Source organism: Bombus flavifrons, chromosome 9 (assembly GCF_040668555.2).
Source record: "Bombus flavifrons isolate JBK064 chromosome 9, iyBomFlav1_principal, whole genome shotgun sequence".
NCBI classification, from domain to species: Eukaryota; Metazoa; Arthropoda; class Insecta; order Hymenoptera; family Apidae; genus Bombus; species Bombus flavifrons.
The window spans coordinates 10,195,166-10,220,319 of NC_138450.1; the positions used below are offsets into that span (position 1 = coordinate 10,195,166).

The 25,154-nt window shown below is 42.6% G+C and overlaps 1 protein-coding gene across 3 annotated transcripts in view; it reads left to right on the top strand.

The window, feature by feature from the left end:
* Nucleotides 1-25,154, top strand: part of NLG-4 (neuroligin 4) — a 269,045-nt gene that overhangs the window by 41,531 nt on the left and 202,360 nt on the right. For all 3 annotated transcript variants that reach the window (XM_069120833.1, XM_069120835.1, XM_069120834.1), the window contains exons 2-4: nucleotides 14,640-15,019; nucleotides 16,732-17,178; nucleotides 18,349-18,524. In XM_069120833.1, the coding sequence (XP_068976934.1) occupies nucleotides 16,931-17,178; nucleotides 18,349-18,524 (424 nt within the window). In that variant the 5' untranslated portion in view covers nucleotides 14,640-15,019; nucleotides 16,732-16,930. The remainder of the gene's footprint in view (nucleotides 1-14,639; nucleotides 15,020-16,731; nucleotides 17,179-18,348; nucleotides 18,525-25,154) is intronic.

The following is a 25,154-nucleotide window of genomic DNA, read 5'->3' on the forward strand; positions in this document are numbered from 1 at the left end:
GATCACATTTAATTGAAATTTCACGCTGCGCGCTCTATCAGCCGCTCGTGCCGTGCTCAAAATTTCGCGTTCATTGATAGAATGCCTATTTGGACCCGCGTTTCTCTCGGCTACAAATCGCATTTCACTTGGCTACGAATCACGTTTATCAAACCGTCAGCGGATCCCTTCTGTACAGTCGAACTTGTCATCCTTGTCCAACACACGAACGAACGATTCGTTTACCGATACTCTCCGATACACGCTAAAAAGAATCTGTCGACTCCGTTTAAAGAAACGCGAACCTTGTTCCAACAGTATTCTCGATTCTTCTCTCCATCAATCTTCCGCTAGAAACTTCTCTATATACTTTCCTTCTGCCAACCGTATTAAGACTAGATTTACAATGCGTTTCAATTCAACGTGTTCTCTCATAAATTCAGTTGATTTTCAGCGGCTTGATTCTGCCGTTTCTTGCGATTAACAACACAAAAATCGTCGGTTTGACCGCGACGTAATTAACGATAGCGATAATGCGTTGTGTCGAACAATGGTCAGTGTTCTCCTGTGCGAGAGCTTACGCGTTTGAAACGAGTTTCCGGTTGTCGTACCAGCGACCTATTATTTTTTTTGTCGCTACCCTGTTGGTCGTTTCCTTTCGCGCAGCGACAAACAAACGCGACCCAGGATACGAGAGTTTCGTTGCATTGTCCCCGATCGCTGGCACAAAAGAATAAATTACGCGATTGAAGCCAGCTCGGCGATATTATTTACCCGTGTCAGTCGATATGCAGAACGGTAATACACGTTTGTCACGACAGACTGTACAACTTGAAATTCGTTCGCGCTCGTTGTCCTAGAATGACAAAATAGAGCAATTTAGAAAAAGATCTTTGGAGGATCTATTTAACGTATATACGAGCAGTATGAACAGTGATTTCAAAGATGAAGAATACACGATTCTTCTATCAATTCGTAAGAATTTTTGCTGGTGTGGAAGATCTCGTCGTAGACGTTGAGAAAGAGCAGGGACGCACAAGAATTTGCGAGATGGCAATTACATGCGCATCAGTTGCAGCTCTCCGTCCGGAAAGGGAGCATCTTGTTTCCACTCTCTCGTTCGAGTGGCTAATTAAATCCGAGATATTGTGCCGAGCATAAAATTAGCCGTGTGAATGTCTGGGAATGAATAAGCTGCAGTCTGAATACCGCAACTAGAAACTCGCCCCTGAAAACTTTCTTCCGCTGGACGGAAGTGGTTTTACGAGCCTCCTGTTTGTTCATTGATCGCCGGCTTGTAATTAAAAACCCACACTGACGTAGTGTAGAACGAGAATATTTTATTTTCAATACGGAATTAATCTTTATTCGTCTTTCTGGCAACGTTTTCAACATCTTTCAATAATTGTCCGTAAAAAAGACCAAGATATGGTATATCGAGTAAACGAATACTTTAAAAATAATTACAAACACCTTAACTTTCTGAATTATGAAACGCACATACTTCTTACTTTGTAGTATCTAAAAGGTACCGCATCTCGCAGACAGTAGTTGCACTCTGTGGTCATTTTAATTACTACCCAACGCGCGACTTTTCTGTACCATCAAACAGATAATTATTAATTACCCACGATGTAGCCAGTAGTATTTGCGAAAAGGAAATGTTGCGGCATGGAAACAAGAATGAACGAGAACCTACTTTGTTTGAACGCGTGGTGGGTTCGTATTCCGCCACCACAGGGGGTTTCCAAGATCCCCTGTTGCTCCCGCGGATATTACAATACTGCAATACGCGTGCTATAAAGAAAATGAAACGACGAACGGCCGTACCGTTTTACAATCTGATACCTGCGCGTGGTAGACCCGTTCCGGTTCTAAAGAATAAGAAATAAGGCCGTTGGTGGGCCATGGAAACAAAAGTAAGGACAAAAGACAGAAGGGACAAAAAACGGAAGGCTGAGGGCAAAAATAAAGAAGATGGTGCAGACGAAGGACTGTTCTGCAAATCTCTCGCTTAAAATCAGGACGCAAACACGCCACGATGGGGAGATATGCAAAGTGGCAGGGGCTTTATGCAAAAGGTCTTCTGCCACCGATTCACTTTCCGTCGCTCTTATCATTCCGCATGTACGAGTCTTGCGACGCTCTCTTTATTTATTTTACGCGGCTTATATACAAGTAGAACGACAACGCGACAAAATTCAACGTTTCCCGCGCCTCGTTTTCCTTATTTCCGCTGTGCGATAACAGAAGCAAGAGACATCGTTTCCACAGTTATTTCTCATTGTCGGTAAAAAGATTAATTTTCCACCGAATTTCTCTATTCTGCAAAATTTTCCCATTTTATTTTTTATGAAATATAGAGAAAGCTTATGCATGTATCATAAGATACATATTCTTGAAAGATATTCAGATAGATATTCTTGAAAGGAAAGCTCGCGAACGATTTGAATTGTCACGGTTGATATGGCCCCCGCGCTCCTTCAGTTTGATCAATAAGCTCTTTTGCGTGCCAGCACGAGATATTCGCGAAAACATGGAAACATATTTCAAATTCGAATCCGTACTCCTCTCTTATTTTCTTGAATAAAATATCCATTCAACAATCCCAGCTTGAAACTTAAATTAGAAACAGAGACTACTGAAGATTCAGCTCGATATCGAGGGAACGAGTTCCTCTGGCCTCGAGATCCGCTTGTTCGTGGCCCGTCCAAGAAGGAGATTGAATTCATTGCAACAACCGGCAAGAACTTAATTAAATTTGAACGTGCGCTTCATTGAAATTGATTCAGGCGATCGCGTGCAAGCACGCAAGATGTATCGTTAACCGTGGGTGTCTTTTGATCGAACCACGATCGATATGCTGCTGCACGCGACTCAGAGAGCCGATTGCTCGGAATGAAGACCGTTTGTCTACCATCCTCTAAATACATCGGATTGTTTCCATAGGAATGAATAGCCTCGGTCTCCAAGAAATTTTTAATCATCTAATAAAGGATCTTCACTCGACAATTGAGTACAATCTCGTTGAATCGATGGAATCGTCGAAGGAAATGAGATCTCAATGCGTTTCAAACGAATCGTTCAAAGATTAATCTCAATGATTCTCTGTCGTCTTAGTAATTCATTGCGTTTAATGGATATCATGGAGCGACAGAACTTAATCTGCGTATCAAATATATTACACGTATGGATTAGTTCTACTTTCTCTCGTTAATCATGAGAAATTTCAATGTCGACTTGAATATCCCTCAACGTTTTGCGCAACTTTTACAATTTCACAACGTCGAAAGATCCGATGGAGCAGCGTTCTGCGAAATCATCTCGTTTTAGAACATTTTCCGCACGGCGAGATAAGTCGCAGACTTATTTTCCAGTGAAACAGTTGTCGACACGACAGACGTATTTCGACCGATGTCCGGCGGTTTATATTAAAGATTTCGATAACCGGTCCATCGCAGGATGTACTCGAACGGACGTCGCGCTATCGCGACCAGACTCGAATATCCGAATCGCAGTCGTGTCCCGAGACCGACGTGTCGACCGCAGAGTGTGCTCGGTAGTGGATACAGCGATTCTCGAAACTAATCGAGGCTCGACACAGATATGCTCGACAGACACGGCGAACATTATGATATTCGCCATTCGTTTTGCGATTCAATTACACACGAAATATAGACTCACGATTGCACTATGAAGGCTTTTGATGATGTGAATGTTGGGTATTGGATGAATTTTTCCACGTGCTTAAGCGCTTTTGTTGCAAATTTTTTAATCAAATTCAGCGTACGTCGACAACGAGAGTTCCCTTCTGCAGTGTCCTTTGAACGAGTAACTGGAAGTTAATTCGAAGTAATTACCGTGCTGCTAACGATCAATTAAGCGCATCTGGGATAGATCCCGATAATGCAGCGACGCAACTATGGCTCAAGCCTGTTACGACTAAAGCCAGTTTCTGCAAAAAGCGCAGACTCGCGCGTGCCGAGGAAAATTGCCTCGCGGAATAACGTTTAATCCGATTTATAATCGAAACGGGACAAGGCGAACGAGACTATATCTTCCACGAGCAAAACGGTTTACACGTTTTACTCGAACAATAATTTTTTCTACAGAAATACTATCGACCGTGTTAAAAAATGTAGTCTTTGATCGAGGAAAATGGAAAACGGATGGCGGAAAAAGAAAGAGAAAGAAAAATAGTTTAGCAAAATCGATCGACTTCGTACTGTAGCTGACGAAAATATCTATTAGAAGAAATTGTACAGACTGTTTTATAAAAATAGGGAAGAAAAGAAAATGAAACTTGTTTCGTGCGTCAGAACACGCAGAATGGAACTCGTCTATCCCTGCTTCGTGTAAATAAGCGAGTGGCCACTAGACGGGCAATCTTCCCGGCTCATTAGGGGAAATATAGGCACGCTCGCGTGTCCACAGTCGTGCCGAGTCTTCGTTTCTTGTGTCGAAAAGAGAGAAAACTCGCGAGACACGACGCAGAGTCACGTACGCGAGAAGGGCGCTCCTAAGGGAGCAACTCCCACGAAAGTCTGAAAAACCTTGACGTTGTTGCTTTCCTCAGAGAGCTTTATTGTCTGCAGGATCGTAATTAAGTTAACGTTATTGCTCCTTTAAAAAAGGAATTCGATTCTCTATTGAGTTTAAGTACTTTTCATTAATATGTAATATATGTACCATAACGTGTAATATATGTAACATATAATGTACTGTAAAGTCGAAGTTAAAGTCGAGTTGACAGGTGTTCGACTTTCTTATTCTAGGAAAAACCTTTTATGGCCAGTGAACGTTGAATAACGTTGGAATTACGGCAATTTGCTGATGGATTATTGGATTATCGACATGGTTATTACACACCAAGATTTTAAATTTAGTGCCCCAAAGGGATAGGATTATCCCTGATAAATGAAACGTTTGCCTGGCGTACATGTTTTCTAATTATGCCGCGTATAATAAGTATGTCAAGCAAACATTACGTACGTTGACGTTACGTTCTGTCAAAGAACCACAGGGAAATAAAATAAGCGACGAAAAACTGCGTCTCCTGTGTAATATTCAGGCTGCAATTAACCAGAAACACAAACTGTGTCGAAGCTGAAACGTACATGATGAAAACTTAGAATCAGGAACGAAACGGAGTCTAGAGGTTTGTGAAATATGAATTTCCACGCTCGATTCTAATTGAAGAAACCCCGTGTAAATTAATCTTACTTGCTGTACATCCGTTAATCAGCTTATAAAATAGAGAATGAAACGGCAAAGCGTTATGCGATCTAATAAATTCGTTATTGTACTATGTTACAATAAATAATCTCCTGTTATTCCGTAGCTGTTACATCACACGTGAAATAAGCAATACTCAACTACATATTCTACGCTTAATTCGGACTTATCCTATTTTAACCTAAATCCGGAAACGCAATAAACTCTGCCAAACTGCAAATTCTCCAAATAAACTGTACCAAACACATAGATAAGCATTCTAGCTTACAGAGCTAATTAACTCCAAATAGATCGCAGCGACACTATTCGCGAAAAGATGAAGCATATCCTGAGCCTGAATTTGCGATGCCTATCAGGAAAATTCGAGGCGTAACAATGGCTGCAGCCATCGGTTGGGTTATTAATAGTTCAGCGAGCTGTTGTTTTTCCCTGGGTATTCGCTGCTAAATAATGGACGGCGTTTCGGTACGGCGTGGCGCGACCGCGGCGACGAGATGCGCTCGTTCGAGCGTGCAGCTTGCGTTAAGAATGGGCCGCGGGCGAGCGTCACGAGCCTAGGGGCGAGCGTGGCTTAATTAATCACGCGATTTATTACATTTCTCCATGATTTTTCCTAACAGCCTGGTTCGGCCTTTGTGCAAAACAAAGCGTCGGCTCTGGTCTTTGTCCGTGACTCTGACCGGGCACGAAGTGAAAAACAAAGTGAAAAGGAGCAGTAGTGGCGCGGTTCGACTTAATTAGATGCTAGCTACAGAACACTGCTGATTTTTCCTGCTTTAAATTAAACGCGCCGTCATGTACACTAACCTTGCGTTCTTTTTCTACTCCCAGCTATTTAATTAACGTTTCGACAACCCGATTCGTTCGTCTGGCTATCTTCTGGCCTATGTCCTCGTTTATTCCTCTTGCGTACGGGATTTCGAAGCGACACGCGCTGCCTTCGGTGATTTCTTCTTCTCGATCTGGTTCATGAAATGCTTGAAATGCTTGCCTACTCTCCCTCTCTCTCTCTCTCTCTCTCTCTCTCTCTGTCGTCGATTTTATTCTTTAAGTCGGCTTTCAAGGAAGAGATGTTCGAAGCGAGCCGGATATCTTTGGAAAGTTAAACGATAATACAAATTTACAAACACTCATCTTCTCGTACCAAAATGTCTATGATCCACGAGAATCAGATTAAATACGCTTATAAGGTAGAAGTTCTTTTATATCAACGATTCGACTTCATTATAGAAAAAACCTATCTCGACTGTTGCGCTTTATTGTCCTTCAACGCCAACTGGGGAGATTGCGGAGGAAGTTCATCCCCTTCTCTGTTAGAGTTTCTCGTCGACGAACCGTTGATCCGGTTTCCGGCGTGCTGCTCGGAATATCGGTTCGCGGTTCGACGAAAACCGAGACGGCGCAGTCGGACGCATCTGTTGCAGAAACTACGATATCCAGTGACCATAACCATGAAGCAACGAGCCACGGAAAAACCGTTTCCTCTATTCCAGCTGTAGATGCCGGTTTCAGCTTGGCCTCTCACATTTTTTCACGAACACACTTGCAACCAACCTCGACGCCGCCATTTCGAGCGTGTTTCCCCTTATCGCAAGGAAGAATATGCAGACAGCCGAGATTCTTTCGTGTGAAAATCGGTGGGTGGAGTCCGAAACAGCTGAACGGAAGTAAGGAGAGAGATGTTTCTGCGCTTCCGCGTGGAAGTAATAGAGATTCTTTGAGAGAAAGGCAGTTTTTAGGGATATTCTCTAGGTATGAATGAATTCTGCTCGTGGCTGAATCATATCGGTGATTTATACCGAAATATATTGATAATCTACACGTAATTCGCTATATATAATTCAGTTTTAGTTCGGATCGTAACTAATGAATAAAAGAACTAAATTTCTCAGTAGATACTACGAGCAGTTTTATATACTACGAGCAAATGATTTAAAATACAAAAGATCTGCTAGAAAATTCAGCACAGTGTAGTATCGAAAAACTGTAAAACGCGTGAGAGCTCATTATATGGAATATAGAATAGAGAAATATAGAAATGTTTGCATAGTTTTTCTTGGCACGAAATGCTCGAGCGAAGGTTTACCTTCTTATGAGAAGAAACGGGGCCGCATAATTTTCCATTGGACCGAACATTCGCGAAAATCAACAGTGCCAAATGAATTTAAGAACAGAAGTTGCAGTCCATGGGGGATAAAATCGCAAACCTTGGGCGGTCTTAAATTAAGACACCTCAAATATTATCCTTCGATATCTCTCTCTCTCTCCCTCTTTCTACAACAAACAACAAACAATCTTACATCCAACCGGAAACGCTCATTCCCCTCTTAAACGTCACGAATCCGTGAACGAATCGTCTACACGAGGAATATTCCAGCAATTTCTTCCAATTCTGCGAATCGGAGTTGCGACGACAATTTAATTCGAGGAAAGAAGAAACTTATGCCGCCGCAAGGACTGGCTGGAAGTTTTTAAGAAGAGTGGAGGGATGGCCACCCATCTAGAGAGTCCCGTGACGGCAATTGAGAACATTCTTAGCCCGGAAACGAGGATGGCGGACCCCGTACGACCGGCAGATTTTCAAGAGAGCTAGCTTCCTGCTCGTAAGCCCGGCAAATCCAATTCGCAGAACAATAACGACGAACTTTCGAGCCGTTGTCAGGTGTCCAGGCACCACCTACTCCCTCTGAAACTGCTGGTTGGAATGGATACGGTCCGGCAGTGTTATTGCACAGCCAAGAATATTATCTTTCCTCCATATTCTTTCCTTCCTATCTCTTCGTTTTCACTTTTCTCGGCGTTTCCTCGGGGTTGTTCGGCCTTCAGCCCCTTCCTCTTCATCCCCTGCCTGTTCAAAAACCGTCTTTCAACGCGGAGAAAGAGGCCAGACTGGTATGGCACGACGGAGGGTTAGAAATCCACATCAGACAGATTTCCAGAGACGTGTGAAATCCTAAGGATCCGATCAGACCGCGTTAGTCTTCGTCGTTTTTCGGCAGTTTTGCCTTTTCTTCGAAATCACCGTTGAAGGGAAATAACGTTCGTTGCAGCTCACGAAACGGCCTACATACTACGATTGTTTTTCTTGCTTGTATTTTTCTTCGCCTTTATGTACATGCGGTATTTTTCCCGCATTTTTTTTTTTTTGTTATTGGTTTCTGCGCGTCGACGATGGTGAAAATTGAAATTCCGTTGTGACGAGAACTCGTCTGTCCGTCAGAACGGTTCTATTTATTCGGCTGGCCGTGAAAAATGTCCAGCTGGCCCTTCCGCGCGTTTAATCCGACCCGGCCCAATTAAACTGTCAGCCGAAATTAATCTGCCACTTGTTTGCTGTCCTGTCATCGGTGTCTCTTCTTCTGTGACGCTTGGCGTCCGTTGTTTTCGTTGTTTTTCCAGCCAGTCGCGTAAAAAATGGCTTCGAAAGATTTCAATATACCTGTTGACGTATATACAACGATGGTTCAAGACAAACAAAATATTGGACAGTTTCATAAATAATATTACTGTGATACAAAATCCGACTTATTGCGAGAAAGTAGCGAGCAAGTAAAAGAAATTGCAACTTTATGACACGGTTCAGTGACAGATTGAAATTGTCAAAAGCACGAATTGTGGTTCGGTTCATTAACGGTGTCCAAGCTTTTAATCAGCAAACTAGGTTCGCATCAATCATCGTTATTGCATTGACGTTTACCTGCAATTTACTTGGATTTCGAGGCTTCCAGGTACTTAGAAGTTTGCACGTCGTTCATTTATCAGATTGCATACTAATCGAGTTTGGCCAAGTTGTGCTTTACGGCGGCCTTGCTGCAGATGTGTACATTTCATGGCGAACGGCCATTAAAATACACAATTTAAAATTATACGTTGGAATAGGTAATACTCTCAATAATAATTTCTTCGTTCGTAATTACAGTCGTAACTGTTTCTCTTTAAGAAGCTATTCTTTTTCCGAGTAATTTATTGCAAGCATTTCTGTCGCGCAAAGTCTGATCTTGAAACGACTCGAGTACTCGCTATCTTTCGTCAATTATTGTCTCGTAATAATCCAACAATGTTAGTAAAAGTCAGAAAGCTGGAAGGTGGACGAAAAAATTGCGTCAATTAACGATAACGAGGTAAATCAAAGACACGGCGCGTTCGTTGCATTCGCCCTAAAAATAATTCCGAGCCAGAGGAACGCTGACGTGAAATTTTACGCGAGTCCTGCATGCTGATAGGTCATTTATCGTTGAGGAACGGCTGTCAGACGTTTTTTGTGCAAACGCGAGTCAATTATTCTGCGAGAGCAGACTGATTAGGGAAAAAAACGTATTCGACGATCCATAAAATAAACCAGCTACCTACGTGCGACCGTTTCTTTTATCACGCTTGATAGTTAATCGATCGACTGAATATATCGCTTCCTTCGTAAATCAATTTTTCCGGTAAAATAGTTTGTCATAATTATCCTCGGTATATCCATAAAGTCATGCTTTTTGTCCAATTAAAACAGAAGAATATGGTTTCTGTTAATTAAAAAGTGGGCATCCATCTTTTATCCGACCAACAAAACGAGTACGTTTTCCTGGGCGAAAGAAAGTTGTCTGATTAATGGCATTGTCTAGATAATGTTACGGATTCGCAAGTCTGAACATGGTTTCCATGCTCCAGCTTACTTTGACCGGACAGACTAACTGTCAAAGCGGTAAATTGCATTTGCTAGCTTGCGTGGCCTTTCGTGCTCGTCGAACGTGGAAAGTCTGCTTGCGAAATTTCGGTAAATGCAATTAGAAATTTAGCAAATTCGAGACAGCAAGTATCGTTGATGCGGTAATTAGCCTGGTCGACCAGACACGAGCCCAATCGTTTATTAGCTAGAAACGGGCGTGAATACTCGCTCCGAGAATCGAATCAACCGTTTTTATCGATTATTGCTAGAGCGACATGTGGCGACGAGAAATTTCATTTACAGATGCACGGCTTTCCAGCCTTTTCGAGCTTCGTATTTTTTGAACTACTTACTTTCCTTCTTTTACCATTGCACTTCTGTCATCTACTTTAACTGTTTGCGAAATCTGCAACTTTTCACCTTCTAGGGTTTTTCTATTTCTCTTTTTCTACTCTGGCAATTTTTCTTTCTTTTACTCCCTTCGGTAGCTTCTTTCATTTTTCTGGCACGCAAGTGGCATGTCTACTGTCTTCCGCGTAACAGAAAAGAGATATCCAAACGAAGGAACGATCTGTCGAGCCGTCTATCAACAAAAATTTTCACGCACTTCCATTCGAAACGTCGTTGAATTCAAGATGGGAGTTCCCCGGCGAAAGTTTTCCAATTAAATTTCCAGCATTGCATAGATCATGCTGCTCTCCTCGTGAAAAATGAAGATAATACCGATTCATTTGAGTTGCGGATGAAACTTAGACGTCACGGATGATCGATGACCATTCGTTTATTTCGCCAATTTTTCTTACCTTATTAGAATACTTTCATAATACTCGGATAATACCGCAGTTCCATCTTCACAGGTCTTCATTAATTCATCCCAGAAGTTCGGCGTCTATTTTTTTTTTTTTTTTTACGAAAACGCTATTGAATGGTGAATATTACTTATTCGAAGTCGTTCAGCTTTGATTGATTCACTATGAATGCTTATGCAGCGCCATTTATTGACTCGAACTACTTACATGCTTCTTCAGCTATAGACACATCGTACATTTCCAACAAATACAAGAATTTCTGTGTGAAAAATATATCTGTTAAGATCAATTACTATCTATACATTTCTCGTGCAACCAAAAGTCCTAATTTTTTTCACAAATTCGTGCCTCATAATTATTCCAACGAGGCTTACCTGAAACTACTATTGCACTACTGCATAGGAAATGAAAGAATCTGCTGCAGTACCCATAAAACCGATCAGTGAGACGGAAGAAGCAGCGAAGGAAAGACCAGAAAACGACAACGAATAGTCAGAGGATGGGATTCCCTTCAGAATTCGATTGTTACGCGGCGTGGAATATCGATTCGATGTCGGCTGTTCAGACGACCTCTTGGACGACAAGAGAAAGCAGAAAAGTCCATTCCGCGGAGCTGACGTGATCGACATAGACTGTCGGTGGCTATTGTTCGGGCTCGTCGTTACGCGGCGTAGTTTCCAGCTGCAACTCCTTTCGAACTCAACTCCTTGCACTCACGTGCGCACAGTTTTACTGTATACCGGCGATGCCGGATAAGAAGTCGACGAAGCTAAGATTTTCCGGCACAAGTACCGTGAAAAGTCCAAAAGAATGCAACGGGTACACGATACCTCCCTTAGCGAAACTATTTTTAGTGCAGTAGTCAATAAATGGAGCGCAGGAACTGTCGTCTCTTTGTTCCCATTCTTAATTCTGCTGCTTCCGTTCATTTCGTATAGTTTTCATATTCTTCGCATCGAAATACAGCAAGATTATTAATTAATTAATTTTCTTCCCTCGGTGATTTTACTTCGATTCTAAATTTATTGCCTTTGATCTTAAGTTGGAAGAAAATATCTGTCAATTCTGTTCACGATTGTCGAGTCAACGCCATTGAAATTTCCCAACGGTAGACTAAGTGTCGACGGAAACAGTCAAGCCGAACAAAGTCGTGATGTAAAATTGACAGCGCGTCAAGCTGCCTTGTTGAGAAGGAGAGAATGCTTCGTCGAGGAAGTATATTTTTTGCCAAATCGATCTGTTCACCAGTTGAAAAATAGAGATTGCGGTTTCCCGACCGTGCGAGGTAGGCGTACGCAACTTGCTGCCATATTTCGCGTACAATAGGGTCGAAATTGACTATCTAGAAGCTGGCATTTGCCGGTTGAAAGATGGACTACAGAGCTTTCACCTTTTGAATCGATTCAGTCGTCGATTTGACATTTTCCAAAATTCGCCGAATCTTTTACGTAAGCACTGTATCGTGTTAAATCACGCGGACAAAATGAAATTTGAAATGTCCGATTGATCTGCAAAGTTATGTTCCTCGTGTTTGCTTCTTCGGCTCCTTTAATTACCTTGCATGGCCTAGTTTATTCGGGGCATCGTAGATACGAAAGCTTTGAGGTTGATGTCGGCGTCACAGTAGAATAAACATGTACGTGGACAGACGATGATCGATGGCCCCAGTGAAAGCATCCAGGCTACGGTCAGACGTCGCTCGGTGACTGGAAAAAATGTTTATCCTATGATCGAGTATCGGTCGAGGGTCAGTACAAAAAAACAACGAGTATAATGGGAGCATTTGAGTTCACGGTGTTTTCAACGTAAACGTAATCCCTGATAAAGCTGTTCGTTTCTTAATCAATGTCATTTAATACTTATACGTGCACGCGTACAGTCATTAATATATACGTACCATAATGTTGTAATTGAATAATTACTAACGACATGATAAATATCATCGAGGCATTGAACATATTAAATTGCAAGCAAGTGATCCAAAATATGTACAGATCTTAAGAATTGTACGTAGAAATGCTACTGTATCATTAATACTATACTCGTATATATTATTCTTATACCATAAATCTAAAAATCTATACGTTATATTTGAAGCTATCAAAATTCTTCACGCAGAAAATACGTTAAAAGCTATCGAATTTTCTGGAAAATAATTTTCCTTCTACCGATACCGGATGAACGACCAAGAATTCGATTAAACTACCCAAGGAACGCGGGGGACAAAACTGTGTCTAAAATTTCATGTGTTGGGGTCGATACGCATTGGACTAAACAGCTACGTCAGCAATACCGCCTGGAGCGAAGTACAAGACTATGCCGTATTCGCCTATCATCTGGACTACGTTGCCCGCTAGAAACAATTATTACTACTTGGCAAACTCAAATAGTCTATCGGCCACAGGCAGTAGTTGGGAAGCTCTGTTAACCATCTGCCTGTCTGTCCGTATACGTACTCGTCCATGTGTGCTTATGTGTGCACGAGCAGAGAGGAACGCTGTCACGCAACTCGCGCGTCAACGTGCGAGCACGTAGCGCGAGCGTGTGACGCGCCTGGTCGCTTGGTATGCGAACGAGTGGACTACACGTCTGGGTTATCCTCGCTTGGAATAATCAGCGACGTAATGGAGTGTGGCGTGGTTAATGAGCTACCTGCTTCTCTGGTTGTTTGACCACACGCGAAAATTTGCTTCCACCTTCTCTTTTTCTTTCTCTACTTTCGCAACGTTTTTAAAAAGATGTTCTCGTTCCTGACTCGTTCCACTACCGGGACAAACCAAAATTCAAGGATAAAAATCCTTTGGATTTTGTGAACCACCGAATGTTTCTCGCCGATTGTGTTAGAGTCAATAACAGGAAAGATATTTCGAATAATTTTCTCCACGATATTTCTACATTTCAGTCGGATTCACTTATCAGACACTCGATTTCACTTGCATGTATATCTCTCTATGCAGCCAGAACCACACAGTTACGGTTACAAGCGCAGCCTCCTGCCGTCATTTGCCCTCGGCAGCCTGATAATATCCGCGTCGTGCAGTCACTTATTGGGTAGTTGTCTAATCGACTGTGGAGCTAGGTATAGATATACCAGGGGTGGCTGTTAGTAGCGCGCGGCTTGACTCCCTCGATTAGTCTGCTTAACGGCGCTAATTGAACGCGAAACTGCGCCCCGTTGTCGGCCTTACGAGAACGCGTCTTCCATTCTTCCCGCGTGGAAAGCACGTTTGCGTATCGGAATAGTAGTGGATCGAGCGAAACAATAGAAAGAACGCGATCGCTCGGGTTTGATCCGAGTTTTATCTTGTGCCTCCTAGCGGTGAAGGTTTTCTCGAAATTGGCCCAAACGGATCGATTGCAAGAATGACGATTCAAGAGAATATTAAATCGAGCTAATTGGAATTATCGAATGACCCAGTTCCATCAAGTTGTGCGAAGAAATTGCTTGACGTGAAAAAAGAAAAAAAAAAGTCACGTTTGCGATATTCATGAACACGTTCGAAAGAAGAAACTTGTTCGCTCGTTAAGCTCTTTTTCAAAAACGGTAGAACGTAAAGAGATAGTTAAGGATCGTTTTACTTGGTGTGTGTCTCTTGAAACGTTTATTACATCGTTTCGTCTACATTAACACACTACGTGTATTCAGCTTTCGTAAATTCATGTCACGATCGATGTAACAACAGTACCTGGTAGAATGATAATTGCTCAACCATCTTCTCAAGTGGATTACCTCTGTTGGAACGGAGCATTTGTATTACAGATCTTCCGTTAAGCTTGCGACTTGGCTATACAATATCGATGTTCAACTTCGTTGGTTAGCTCGATTTCGATAGAAAACCAATCGTTTCATTTCATTGTCTTTCTCGTTAAAACGAGAAGTCTTCATTTTTTTCTGCAGACAAACCCGCTGCGTATACTTGCTTTAATTTTTGTTAATAACCGTATTGATTTTTCTGTTTCAGAACTCGCTGCGTACCTAGAGAAACAGCTGCCTCCGTCTTCTACCCCCAAATTTGTTCAACGAATCGACGTAATATTAGAAAGGAAGAGCATCGGTTGTCGAGGTTTTGAGGATCGTGCAAGAAAACTTTCTACAAAAGTATAAATGAAATCCCATATCGCGACGTATCGGTGTTTTCGCGACCCCCATCCGCCTCGAGCGGTGTCACGCGCGTAGAAATCGGTAAGAAATGGAGCTAAGAAATTAAGCGATCGATCGCAACGTGTTACACTCAGTGGCAAAAATGCCGAAGGAGGATTCGTAGGCTTGAGTCGGTGCTCGCCTTGCTGTTGCTGCTATTCTAACCAGGAGGTTAATTAAAGTCGATGATCGGGTCTAATGGTAAGTGTTTCGACGTCAGCAAAAACCCGGATCCACCAATTTCCCGTTGATATCCCTTCTCTGTGTCTTTTCCAACGAAAGAATACGAAATTCAGCGAATTGCTAGTAGAATCTGCTAACTTTCGGTATTATCTGCGACAATCTTCCATTCTTGTAACTGCAAATAAGCTTGCAGAGATTTCTTAATTAAAAGTTACTTTCAGACATTCTTGACCAAATAACGACGCTTTAACTTCAAACAGAATAACATAAACTGTATGTATAAATAGGAGCTACATACATTGGAGCAAGTCGACGAAAGCGTTGACCTATACTATTGCGAGCCGCAAACTTCAGCTATGCAGAAACGATGATCGAATTCGATGATGCCATTTCCGAAATCCCCGGGCTCGTTCCCTAGGGCTTCTCGATATCCTACGGTACGGTCGAAAATCTTTCAGATAGATTCTTGGGAAAAGATTCGAGCGCCACTGATAAGCAAAAGCCGTTCGCCTGAAACAGCTTATCTCCTTCTTCCTGCTTCTCAGTGCGAGTCTGCGAATGACGAAGAGCGCGTGATCCAGTTAGACGACACTAAACTCCAGTCCTCTCTTCCCTTTTCTTCTCTCTCTCTCTCTCCCTTCCCTCTTTTGCTTCTTCCCGAGGCTGATAAGTACTGATTTCCATAATGGTTCCATGTACGAGTACGCTCGGCCTATCTTCGCTCCGGGCCACTTTCCGCCGTCTTATCGAACCTCTTAGACTCGTGGCTCGATCGATATCAGATTGATTTCCGTCTGATTTACGACCGTGTTAAATATTCATAGCTATCAACAGGAATTAAGATCGTTCAATTAGTGGTTCGGCATGTGTATTAAAAATATCGAAGCTATTCTCCACATTTACTTTTTCAATGATATCTTCCCTTATCTTGGAGAAATAGCAACGTCGAAATTGGGACATCGTTACGTAGCCAGGGCAAGAACGAGTTCGAAACGCAAGGAAACGCTGCCTCGTAATTTCGCGTTTTTCTCAGAAAACGGTGGCACATTTCTTTCTCTCTTCCAATCCATTTCGTGAATCGTTTCAGAATCTCAAGCAAAGTCATCGATGATTATTTGTGCGACCTTTATTCGACGTCAATTTGAGCGTTCCGCTTCGGATATTCACCATTTCCATAAAGAATGCCCTTCGTCTGCACACGCACGTATCCCCGCTAGTCGTTCCACTTTATCTAGTATCAAGAAACGATGAAAATTTCCTGCACGAGATGAGAATTTAAAACCAACGGCCCCGAAGCGAGATGAATAGCGTACTTCTGCGGAATTATTTTTCTGCCCAGGTTGTGGCAGAAACGGTACTGTCGATCCCACAATTTGACGCGGTTGCAAACTTCGTGATCACCAATTAAATTCTACTAACGAACTTTTATTCATTTTTTATTTAAAGAATCACCATTGAATCACCTGTTGCAAAACGTTTTACTTCGCGATCAAATTTTTATAAAAAAGGCAAAGAGAAGGGACCTCCCTTCGCGACCAGAGATCCCGTTCCCTCGTTCGTTCCTATCGCATATTTCATTCAAAACTCACAACGTGTAAAACTAGAAGAGCCGCTAATTATTCGTTGCAACTTGCGAAGGTGTGCGATATTCGGCACAGTCGGTAGATGTAAAGTAGAGGACACGGGGCAAGCCGAGTTGCCGTCTGAACCGGTTGCTACTGAAATTTCAGGGAAAACCGCAAGCTTGCGTCAAGGTGGCGCGCAGTTAGCGCTTGAACAGGCCTAAATGAAGAGCGATCGTCACGGGAACAGGTGATCGATAGCGATTGCGAGGAGCCGCGTGCGACTGTGTGTGTCTGTGCGCGCGCGCGTGGTCGCACAGGGTAATCGTGGCGGTGACGCGCGGGGGTAGGGACGGAGAGGAGCAAGATGGAACTCTTCCTGATTCTCGTCTGTCTGATTGCGCCGCCCACCCTCTCGCTCTCGATCAAGAGCAAGCTCAATCCACGGATCGTTCAGACACGGTACGGCGAGGTGCAGGGGGTCATACGCTCCTTCGAGAACGCCAAGTTCCTCAAGCCAATCGACGTCTATCTCGGAATACCATACGCCACCCCTCCGATCGGGGGTAACAGATTTTCACCGACTAAGGCGCCTAGCCCGTGGGAAGGAGTCAGGTAAGCAAAGAGAAAAATTTACTCGCACTAGCCATATTTACGCTATCTTTCGAACTATACCTCGATCCTCTTGTCCATTCACCTCTTCGAAGAACAACAGTGTAGCAAAGGTTTGATAGAGATTGGTAAATAATGTTGTGGATGTATAACGAAAGGATAGAGGCATAGTTCTCACGATGGCGATACACTAGAGGTTTACATAATTCTGGAATTCGAAATGATAATTGGATCATTAAGAATACAAGTTCGAACGTTCGCGATTTTTTGTTTCTGCAAACTCGAGTTTTCCTCTTGTTGCATTAATATCCGAAGGAAGCAACAAATTTTGACAAAAGAATAAATTTCGGAGGGACATTCCGGAAATCAAAATCCCTTTAATCCTGGTGTCCTTCGACGTATTTCATCGGCATATTTCCCGCAAAGTTATGCCAAACAGCTCCTTTGAAATTCGCCCAAGTATTTGGCCTTGTATTCGTATATCCTTCCATACACATCGACCAGCTGTTTCATAGGAGTTGGTTAAAAATTTATCCAACGAAAATTTATGTAAACGTTGACGAAACAATTCTTTGTGCTTCTACCAGTGATTTTCAAAATGTCAGGGGAAAAAAATGTGAAATTCGCGAGCCACCGTTCCCCAAAATTCTCGAATACAGGCTTTAGAATTTCCGACAGAACTAGCGATCCCTTCGTTTCCAACAACTCTCGCTCTTTCTTCCCCGACCACCTTCCTCTCCCCTCTTCCTGCTCCTCTCACTGCCAGCGAAGCAAAAACGGAAACACAATTATACACGACCTTAATCTCCATACATTACGATCTAGGGGACAAAGGTACTCGTAACGCAATACACTCGGAACACATAATTAACTCAGCGCGGAGTACTTGGGAGCTGGTTGTCGAGAAGAGAATATTCGCAAACCACATTTTTTCGAATGCTCAAGCTCACAGACTTCTTGACTGAATCAAAAATTTAATTTGAACTTTTCTAGAAGACTTCCTTTTCCTGATAATATCACTTTATCAGGTACCTGCGCTAACTTTTCTCAATTTTCTACTCCAGAAAGGAAACAGAATTAACGATCAGATTATCCATTAGATGGCGAATTCATCGGAGAGTAAGGTGTCCGAGCGTTCGATTCGAGTTGAATAAAACAAATTCTCTTTTGCAGATTATCGGACTCGGTCAGTCCTGTCTGCCCTCAAAAGCTACCCGACATTTCAAATGAGCAAGAAGCGTTGGAGCGTATGCCAAAAGGACGGCTGGAATACTTGAAGAGGTTGCTACCTCATCTGCGGAATCAAAGCGAGGATTGTCTCTATTTGAACATTTACGCACCGGCTGTGGGTGAGTAATTTTACACGTTCTCTGCCGTTAGGAAAATTAATGGCCTCGATATTCGAATGGCTTAACGGGGTCGCAAGATCGAGCTTTCGACCTGAAAGAGTTGAGATTTGCCTCGGAGTTCAGGCAGAATGTATAGAGCGGGATATAAATAATTGAACAACTATCGGAGAGCTTGTCGTAACGACGTTGAGGGAAATATGGAATGCGGAAACCTGATTGCGTGATTGCAAAAGTGAAATCATTTTGTTATTAACGTATGTATGGTGTCTTTTACAATCTGGTAAATTGACATGATTAGCAGGAATTCTATAGGGAATCGTTGGATTTGATTCGAAGTGGAATTATAATCCGACTGGTTCGATAATACGACAGTTAGTAGATGGGATGAAAAACTTGACTGAACAGTGATTCGTAATGAATCATTGTCTCGTGGCTAGCAGATTTCTAAAGAAAGATGACGACCATAGGCGAATATGACTTTCACTCTGATTCTTTTTGCAACAAATTAGCGTTTGAAGCGAAGATATTCATCGGCTCGAACGAAAATACGCGCACGCCTCTCGGTCAACGGGAGCAAAAGAAATTGTAAATGAACCGGAGACCCTGGAAATCCACTTTATGCGCGAAACTATCGTAAACGAACGCAACGTTTTAATATTAAGCATACTTGTCGATGTTGAATACCCAAGTAGCTCGATGTTGCCTCTCTGATGTTGTAACTTTCTGAGCTTGTTCCTACCATCCACCCTCGCGCGGTATCAGTAAACATGATAAAAACACATAAAACTAGATTCCAGCAGGCGTGTTCAACGTAACTTTACATACCTCATTTTCAAGGCTTAGCCTTTCATCGATTCCACCTCTCCAGGCAGAGAAATTTCGTTCGAAAGATGGTTGGTAGCTATCGCAAATTAATTCTTCGAAGAACGTCGTCCTACTATCTTATTTTTAACGAAGGTATCACGATTCCCTTAAAAATGCTTGGAAACTCTTTTCTCGTTACTGAATAGTCACGAAGTTATTCGTTAAATTAATTTATCAGTTACTTAAGCGTATAGCTATTGCTAAAGGTTTGTAAGTAACGCAAACGAAACGGCGTAAGAGGATTTGCAATTTGCAATTTCATTTTCGTATGAAAGTGTAAAACATCAGGCTGTATGTTAGCGACCCCCTTTTTTGCGTCTCGAGCCCTTCCCTTTAAGTTTCCCGCGCAATGTTACGTATTTCTCTGGTGCCACGCGCAACGAGTAGGGAAAAGGAACGGTTTCAATAATAATGCATCATGACGTGTTGCCTGGGAAATAGGAAATTTTACTTTTTCGCCGCGCCTTAAACTCGCTCTCAACCTACCCTCGTGTACCCCGTTTTTCTTGCAACCTCTCCCGGGCCGGAAATTGAACGGCAAAAGCGTCGGGAATGCTGCGACATATTTTTGCGAAATACGCGTGACGCGTACGCGTTTACGGCTCTCTAACTTGGAGAAAAGAGCGAAAAAAGAGAAGGATTAAGGTGTTAAGACAATAACGTAGAAATACGTCACTTTTTCATTCTGATTGTTCGTGTACTGTTGTTGATGTGTCGCCGAGCGAATAGGTTTATCGATGATAGTAGAAGAATGTTATTAAATCGTTTATTAAAAAGTAAGTAACCAGCCTACGACAATCTGTCAATATCGCCTTCTATTGAAATACTAATACGTTCGAGTTTGGACATTGTGTAACGTTCGTTATTCGAAATTACTCGTGCTTCAAACACGCTGCAAATAGCTCTGAAACCTGTTTAATTGTTAAACAACTAGTTTGTAAACCGTCGCCAGCACGAGCCATATTCCGTAATTAACCACCCAACAAATTATATCGTCGCCCAAGCAAAACAAGTTAGGGCTTTTGTCGGGAACAGCTTTATACCTCTCGCGAATAAATCAACGTGGCTTAGCGTCGATCCGAAGGACGAGACACGATGCTTCGACGGACGAGCTTCGTTGTACTTGTCAAAAAATCGTGTAGTCGAATGGTCTAGCAATTCCCCGATCCAACCCCTTGCTACGAGATTCGGGTCAAACCGTTTTCATCTCTTTCGTGTATCGCGGGTTGCACGTTCGCGTTTCGACAATGAAACATCGTACAGACGTAAATGTAAGCCGGAATAGGAAACCAGAACACGCTACTCTGCAAGTCTGCGCGCGAGCGTGACTACCTGCTGTCGGGGCAACTGTCCAGAATGCGAAACTGTCGCGGATGTGCTCGATCCTGTCGCCACCACTTATGGTTCTGCGATCGAAAAATAATTTAAGCGCCAGCTGCTTCGCAGCATCTATTCAACAACGTTCTCATATGTGAAACGAAATCGTTAAGAATTCAATTTTTACTAAAAATTTCCTTAACTGAAACAGCACGCGCGCAAGAAATGAATCCCTCGACTTTGCTAATACATAATTCTGTATGTGTTTAATACCACTGCGAGAGGGTAGGGCTACAAACAAAGGCAGTAACCTCTGTATCGTCGACTACCCCTAAAACGCGAACGATGGAGTAATGCATAAACCTAATCTCGTAACTTCAGCAAGATGGTCAAGCGACGGTTCGTGCAACGAGGCGCGCAGCACTGAAACAATTTCCGATCCAGCTGCCGTTTAATAATGCAGCAGCGATGCACGGGCTGTTTACAAACAGGACCGTGCATACAGATCGCTGGGAAATTTAGTGACAGCGAAAGAGCCGTCGCTGTAAGCTTTTAACATTCCGCTCTGGTTACGCCGCGCGCCGCAATCCATATAAAAGATGCATCCTGGCTAGCCAGTGGATTCACGCAGCTCGCAAACACAAGGATAATTTTATCGTTATCACTGTTTATGAAATTCTCTTCTTTACGCGTATGCCGGTTGCTTCTTCTTGCTCCCTTTGCTTGCTTTACTGTTGGCAAAATTTCATTTTTACGGGAAGGTGACAAAGAGTAACGGTTCGCTCGTTAGACTGATCATAGTCTTTGAACGCTTGACTCCACTGAACATGATTAACGTTGCTAGTGGCGACAAGGGGAATTATCGAACCGCGAATAGATTCTGTCAGAGGTCGGGAAGACGCTGCTTAAGCATTACACGTGTTTAGTGGCTTGAAGCTGGACTACGCGTGTCTAGAATCTCATGATCTTCCGACACTGGATACGTCTTGTGGGTTGTTCGACATCTTGTCGTCCAATTAGCAGAATGCCTGTTCATAGATTATCAGCAAATGGAAAATGAAATCGATAAATGACTGCTTTTATATCGAATACGACAGAATGGCGGTAGAAAAGCTACTCGCAGATCTGCATTCAAAGTATTGACTGTCAGGTCTGTAAAAGGAAAGTCTCGAACCAGGACGCTCGTAAACCGGCACCCAATGACGTGACTGGTAACGCAGGTGTTAAGAAAACGTGAACGTCAACGCCCCTGGAACGCGGTAGCAGACGGTACGTTCGTTTCCGTCAAGACAGCGTAACCCGTTCGCACACTAGAACCCTGGCTGCTTCTTTATTGAGTTTCTTGCAATAGTTATCATGTATTTGACGCGAACTTTCAGCCTCTCGTATCTCCTAATACGTAATATATATCGCGAAACGATGTATCGATAGCGTCACTTATTTTTACAAATTTGGAATCGACCTAATTACGAAAATTATAATTTTCACCGATCGGACAATTTTGACGACTACGGTCATTGCATCGTCCATTCTGAGAAACGTTCGCGTTGCAGGCTTCTTCGATATGCGTATCAATATAGAAGAGAGAGAGAGAGAGAGAGAGAGAGAGAAGAAGAAGACATTGAGATGAAATTGTAAGACAGTGGAAAGTGGTGGAGCCGTCAAACGTGAGAGCAACCGGAGAAATTCCTGAATATTTTACACGGCTCGTCTTTTACGCGAACTTTCGAATTCAACTTGGCTGACTTTCAATTCTCGTCGGAGCTTGGCTTGTATTCTTTTGAACTGAACCGGTTTTACGGTTGATCTACCATCGAGCGGAATCTACTTGAAGATCCAGATGAGTTTGATCGTGTTCTTCGCATTGAATATTTAGTTCGCGAGCTGAAATTCTGATTAAACTGTGTTCCCTCGTTTCTCGTGTTTTGGATTAACTACTTTAGCGTTATTCCGATCAATTGAATTGAAAGAAAGGAGAGCGCGTTAGTGATTTAAAGTGGCCTGATTGGAGAGTAAAGATAAAGGTTCCGTGGCTTTCTTTCTTTCTTTCTTTGATCGATCAACTGTATTAGTCGTCTATTATAGAGTCTGATCGGAAGGTGCTCTCTAATGAAGTGCTCTGATTACTTAGACCGATTGTTTTCTCCCCATTCAATATCCATTCCTTCGTTTTACGCGACTGATTTAAAAAAAATACCATTCGCCTTTTCGATTCACGGCGCAACAAAATCACGAATTGTTTTAATCCAAATAAGAAAAACGAGTCCGGATCGATTTTCCATTTTGGAAATGTTCTTTTCAACTCTTCGAGTTTGAGCGTTCGCAACGCGGCGGAGGTGTTAAATCAATTTCGTCGACTATTCATTATTCGCGAGATTGGCCGGCTAACAAGTTCCACGGTTCGTTCAACGCACATCACGTCATAAAACAAAATTTTCTGTAGAATGTGATGTAGGACGGCTCTAATAACGACGATTCGTTTTTCCATCAAGACAGCCCCTTCTTCGAAAATAATTTAACGCCCATGAATCGTTGACTTTCGTGTTAGGTCTGGCGTAATGAATAAAACGTAGCGGCAATTAATTATCGGGGAAACGACATTATTTAATATTACCTCCATCTGTCGCCTTCTTTTCACAAACTTTCCCCATTGAGTCAAAAGCCGTAATTTCTGAGAGTACAATTTCCAATTTCTGACAGAATAAATCCACAATCCGGAATTAATTATTTCCAGGCATTAAGCAACGTTCGACGGTTAATCGTATTTGTTTAATGCGATCATTTATGCAGAAAGGGGTCTCGAAAGGTCCAGAATTTGCATAAAATCTTCACACCGTTAAATTTCTCATCTTGGAACATTTGAAACCAGCTACGCACATTTACGATTTAATATCTATCAAAACTGAAGCCCTTTTTCTTTATTCGTTTAGCATTTTATTAACTTTCTTCTATAAAAGCTACAATCGAACACTTTCGAACTATCATACGGAGTATTCGCGACACCGAAAGACACTCGGGGTAGCTTCTATTGTTTCCCCGGTATCGTATTCGAGACTTTAGCTTAATGGAAGACCGGGTGAAAGTTCGAGCTCGCTTAATGCACGGCCGCTCGTTTCTCTTCGTTTCAGAACATTCTATCCGAGTATAGAGAAAGATGGAACGTTAAACGGATCGAAGAAAACGAGGAAAGAGACTGGCAATCACACGGACGCCTAATCCCATGGGTCTCTCGGCGAGACATTGCGACTTGGAACTGTGAAAGAAGAAGGTGGCAAGTTTTCCCACCCGCGTCGACTAATAATCGAATCCGCAAGTAGTCGGGGTTCGTTCGAATCGTCGATCCGAAATAGCCGGTTGCCAGGCATGAATTTCTTTGAGGGCCGTCGCCCGTGAAATTATTTGTTCGACCAGGCTGAATGAAAGATAAAGTGACTTCCCCTGTTCCTTTCGGGGCACGACCTTTTATATCGCTGATCCAGGATCCACCTAATACCCAACGATGATCAAGCACCATTTGTATTTCTCGCGCGGTTCCTCGCAACTGGCTCTCGCTCTTTCGCTACGAACGAAGGTGGAGAATGGTCTTTGGGTTTAGGAAAGCCGGGGATGGATTTATTGCTGCGGGAGACGGGTTGGAGAAAGTTTGATAAAGGAAAAATTCAGTATGGTGAGGTTTCTTGGGTGCTATTTCTACGAAGTTTTTGGAACTTTGGAAGCTCGAACTGTAGAAAATTCAAATATTAAGACGTAAATCGTTTTATTTCCTTCGCGTTCATCGAAAGTAAATCGTAGACGCGTATGTTGTACATAAAATGTTGACCATGCAGAACGATGCAGGCTCATTAGCCTGCGAAGATGTCGTTTTAATTAATCACGCAGCAAAAGAGCGTCTCATGACACGTACTAATGCTTAATGAGAGAAAAAAGAGTGGAAGCCGAGTGGAAAGGAAGACATCAAAGAGCTGCAACTGGCGGCAGGTGAACGGTTACCTCATACTTGGAATACGAATTACGTTTCACAAAGAAACGCTACCCTCGTTGCCTTCTTAACTTGTACCTTTTCGCTGCTCTTACACTCTTTTCTCACTGAAAATCGTCAGTCGAACCAACATATATTATTTTATATCGAACTCACAGCTTTTCTTCTTTATTTTTTCTCTCTTTGCGTTTTTCCCATCAAAAAGGAAAACACGACGCGTCTCTATTCTGCTGCCGGCGTAATATAAATTCTTGAAATTACTATCTGCCTGGTTGCCGCAGCGGAAAATATCGAGTCTGCAAACGAATCAAAACCGACTGACGTATTCTTATAAGGAACTCGCTGAATTCGTCGGAGCAGTGAAAAAATGATTGTTCGCTGATATTACTGTAATTTCTACTATACATACTGGTTTGAACCTTGTAACTTACTTCGTGACATGATCACTCGCTCCCGTTCAAGTTGAGGAT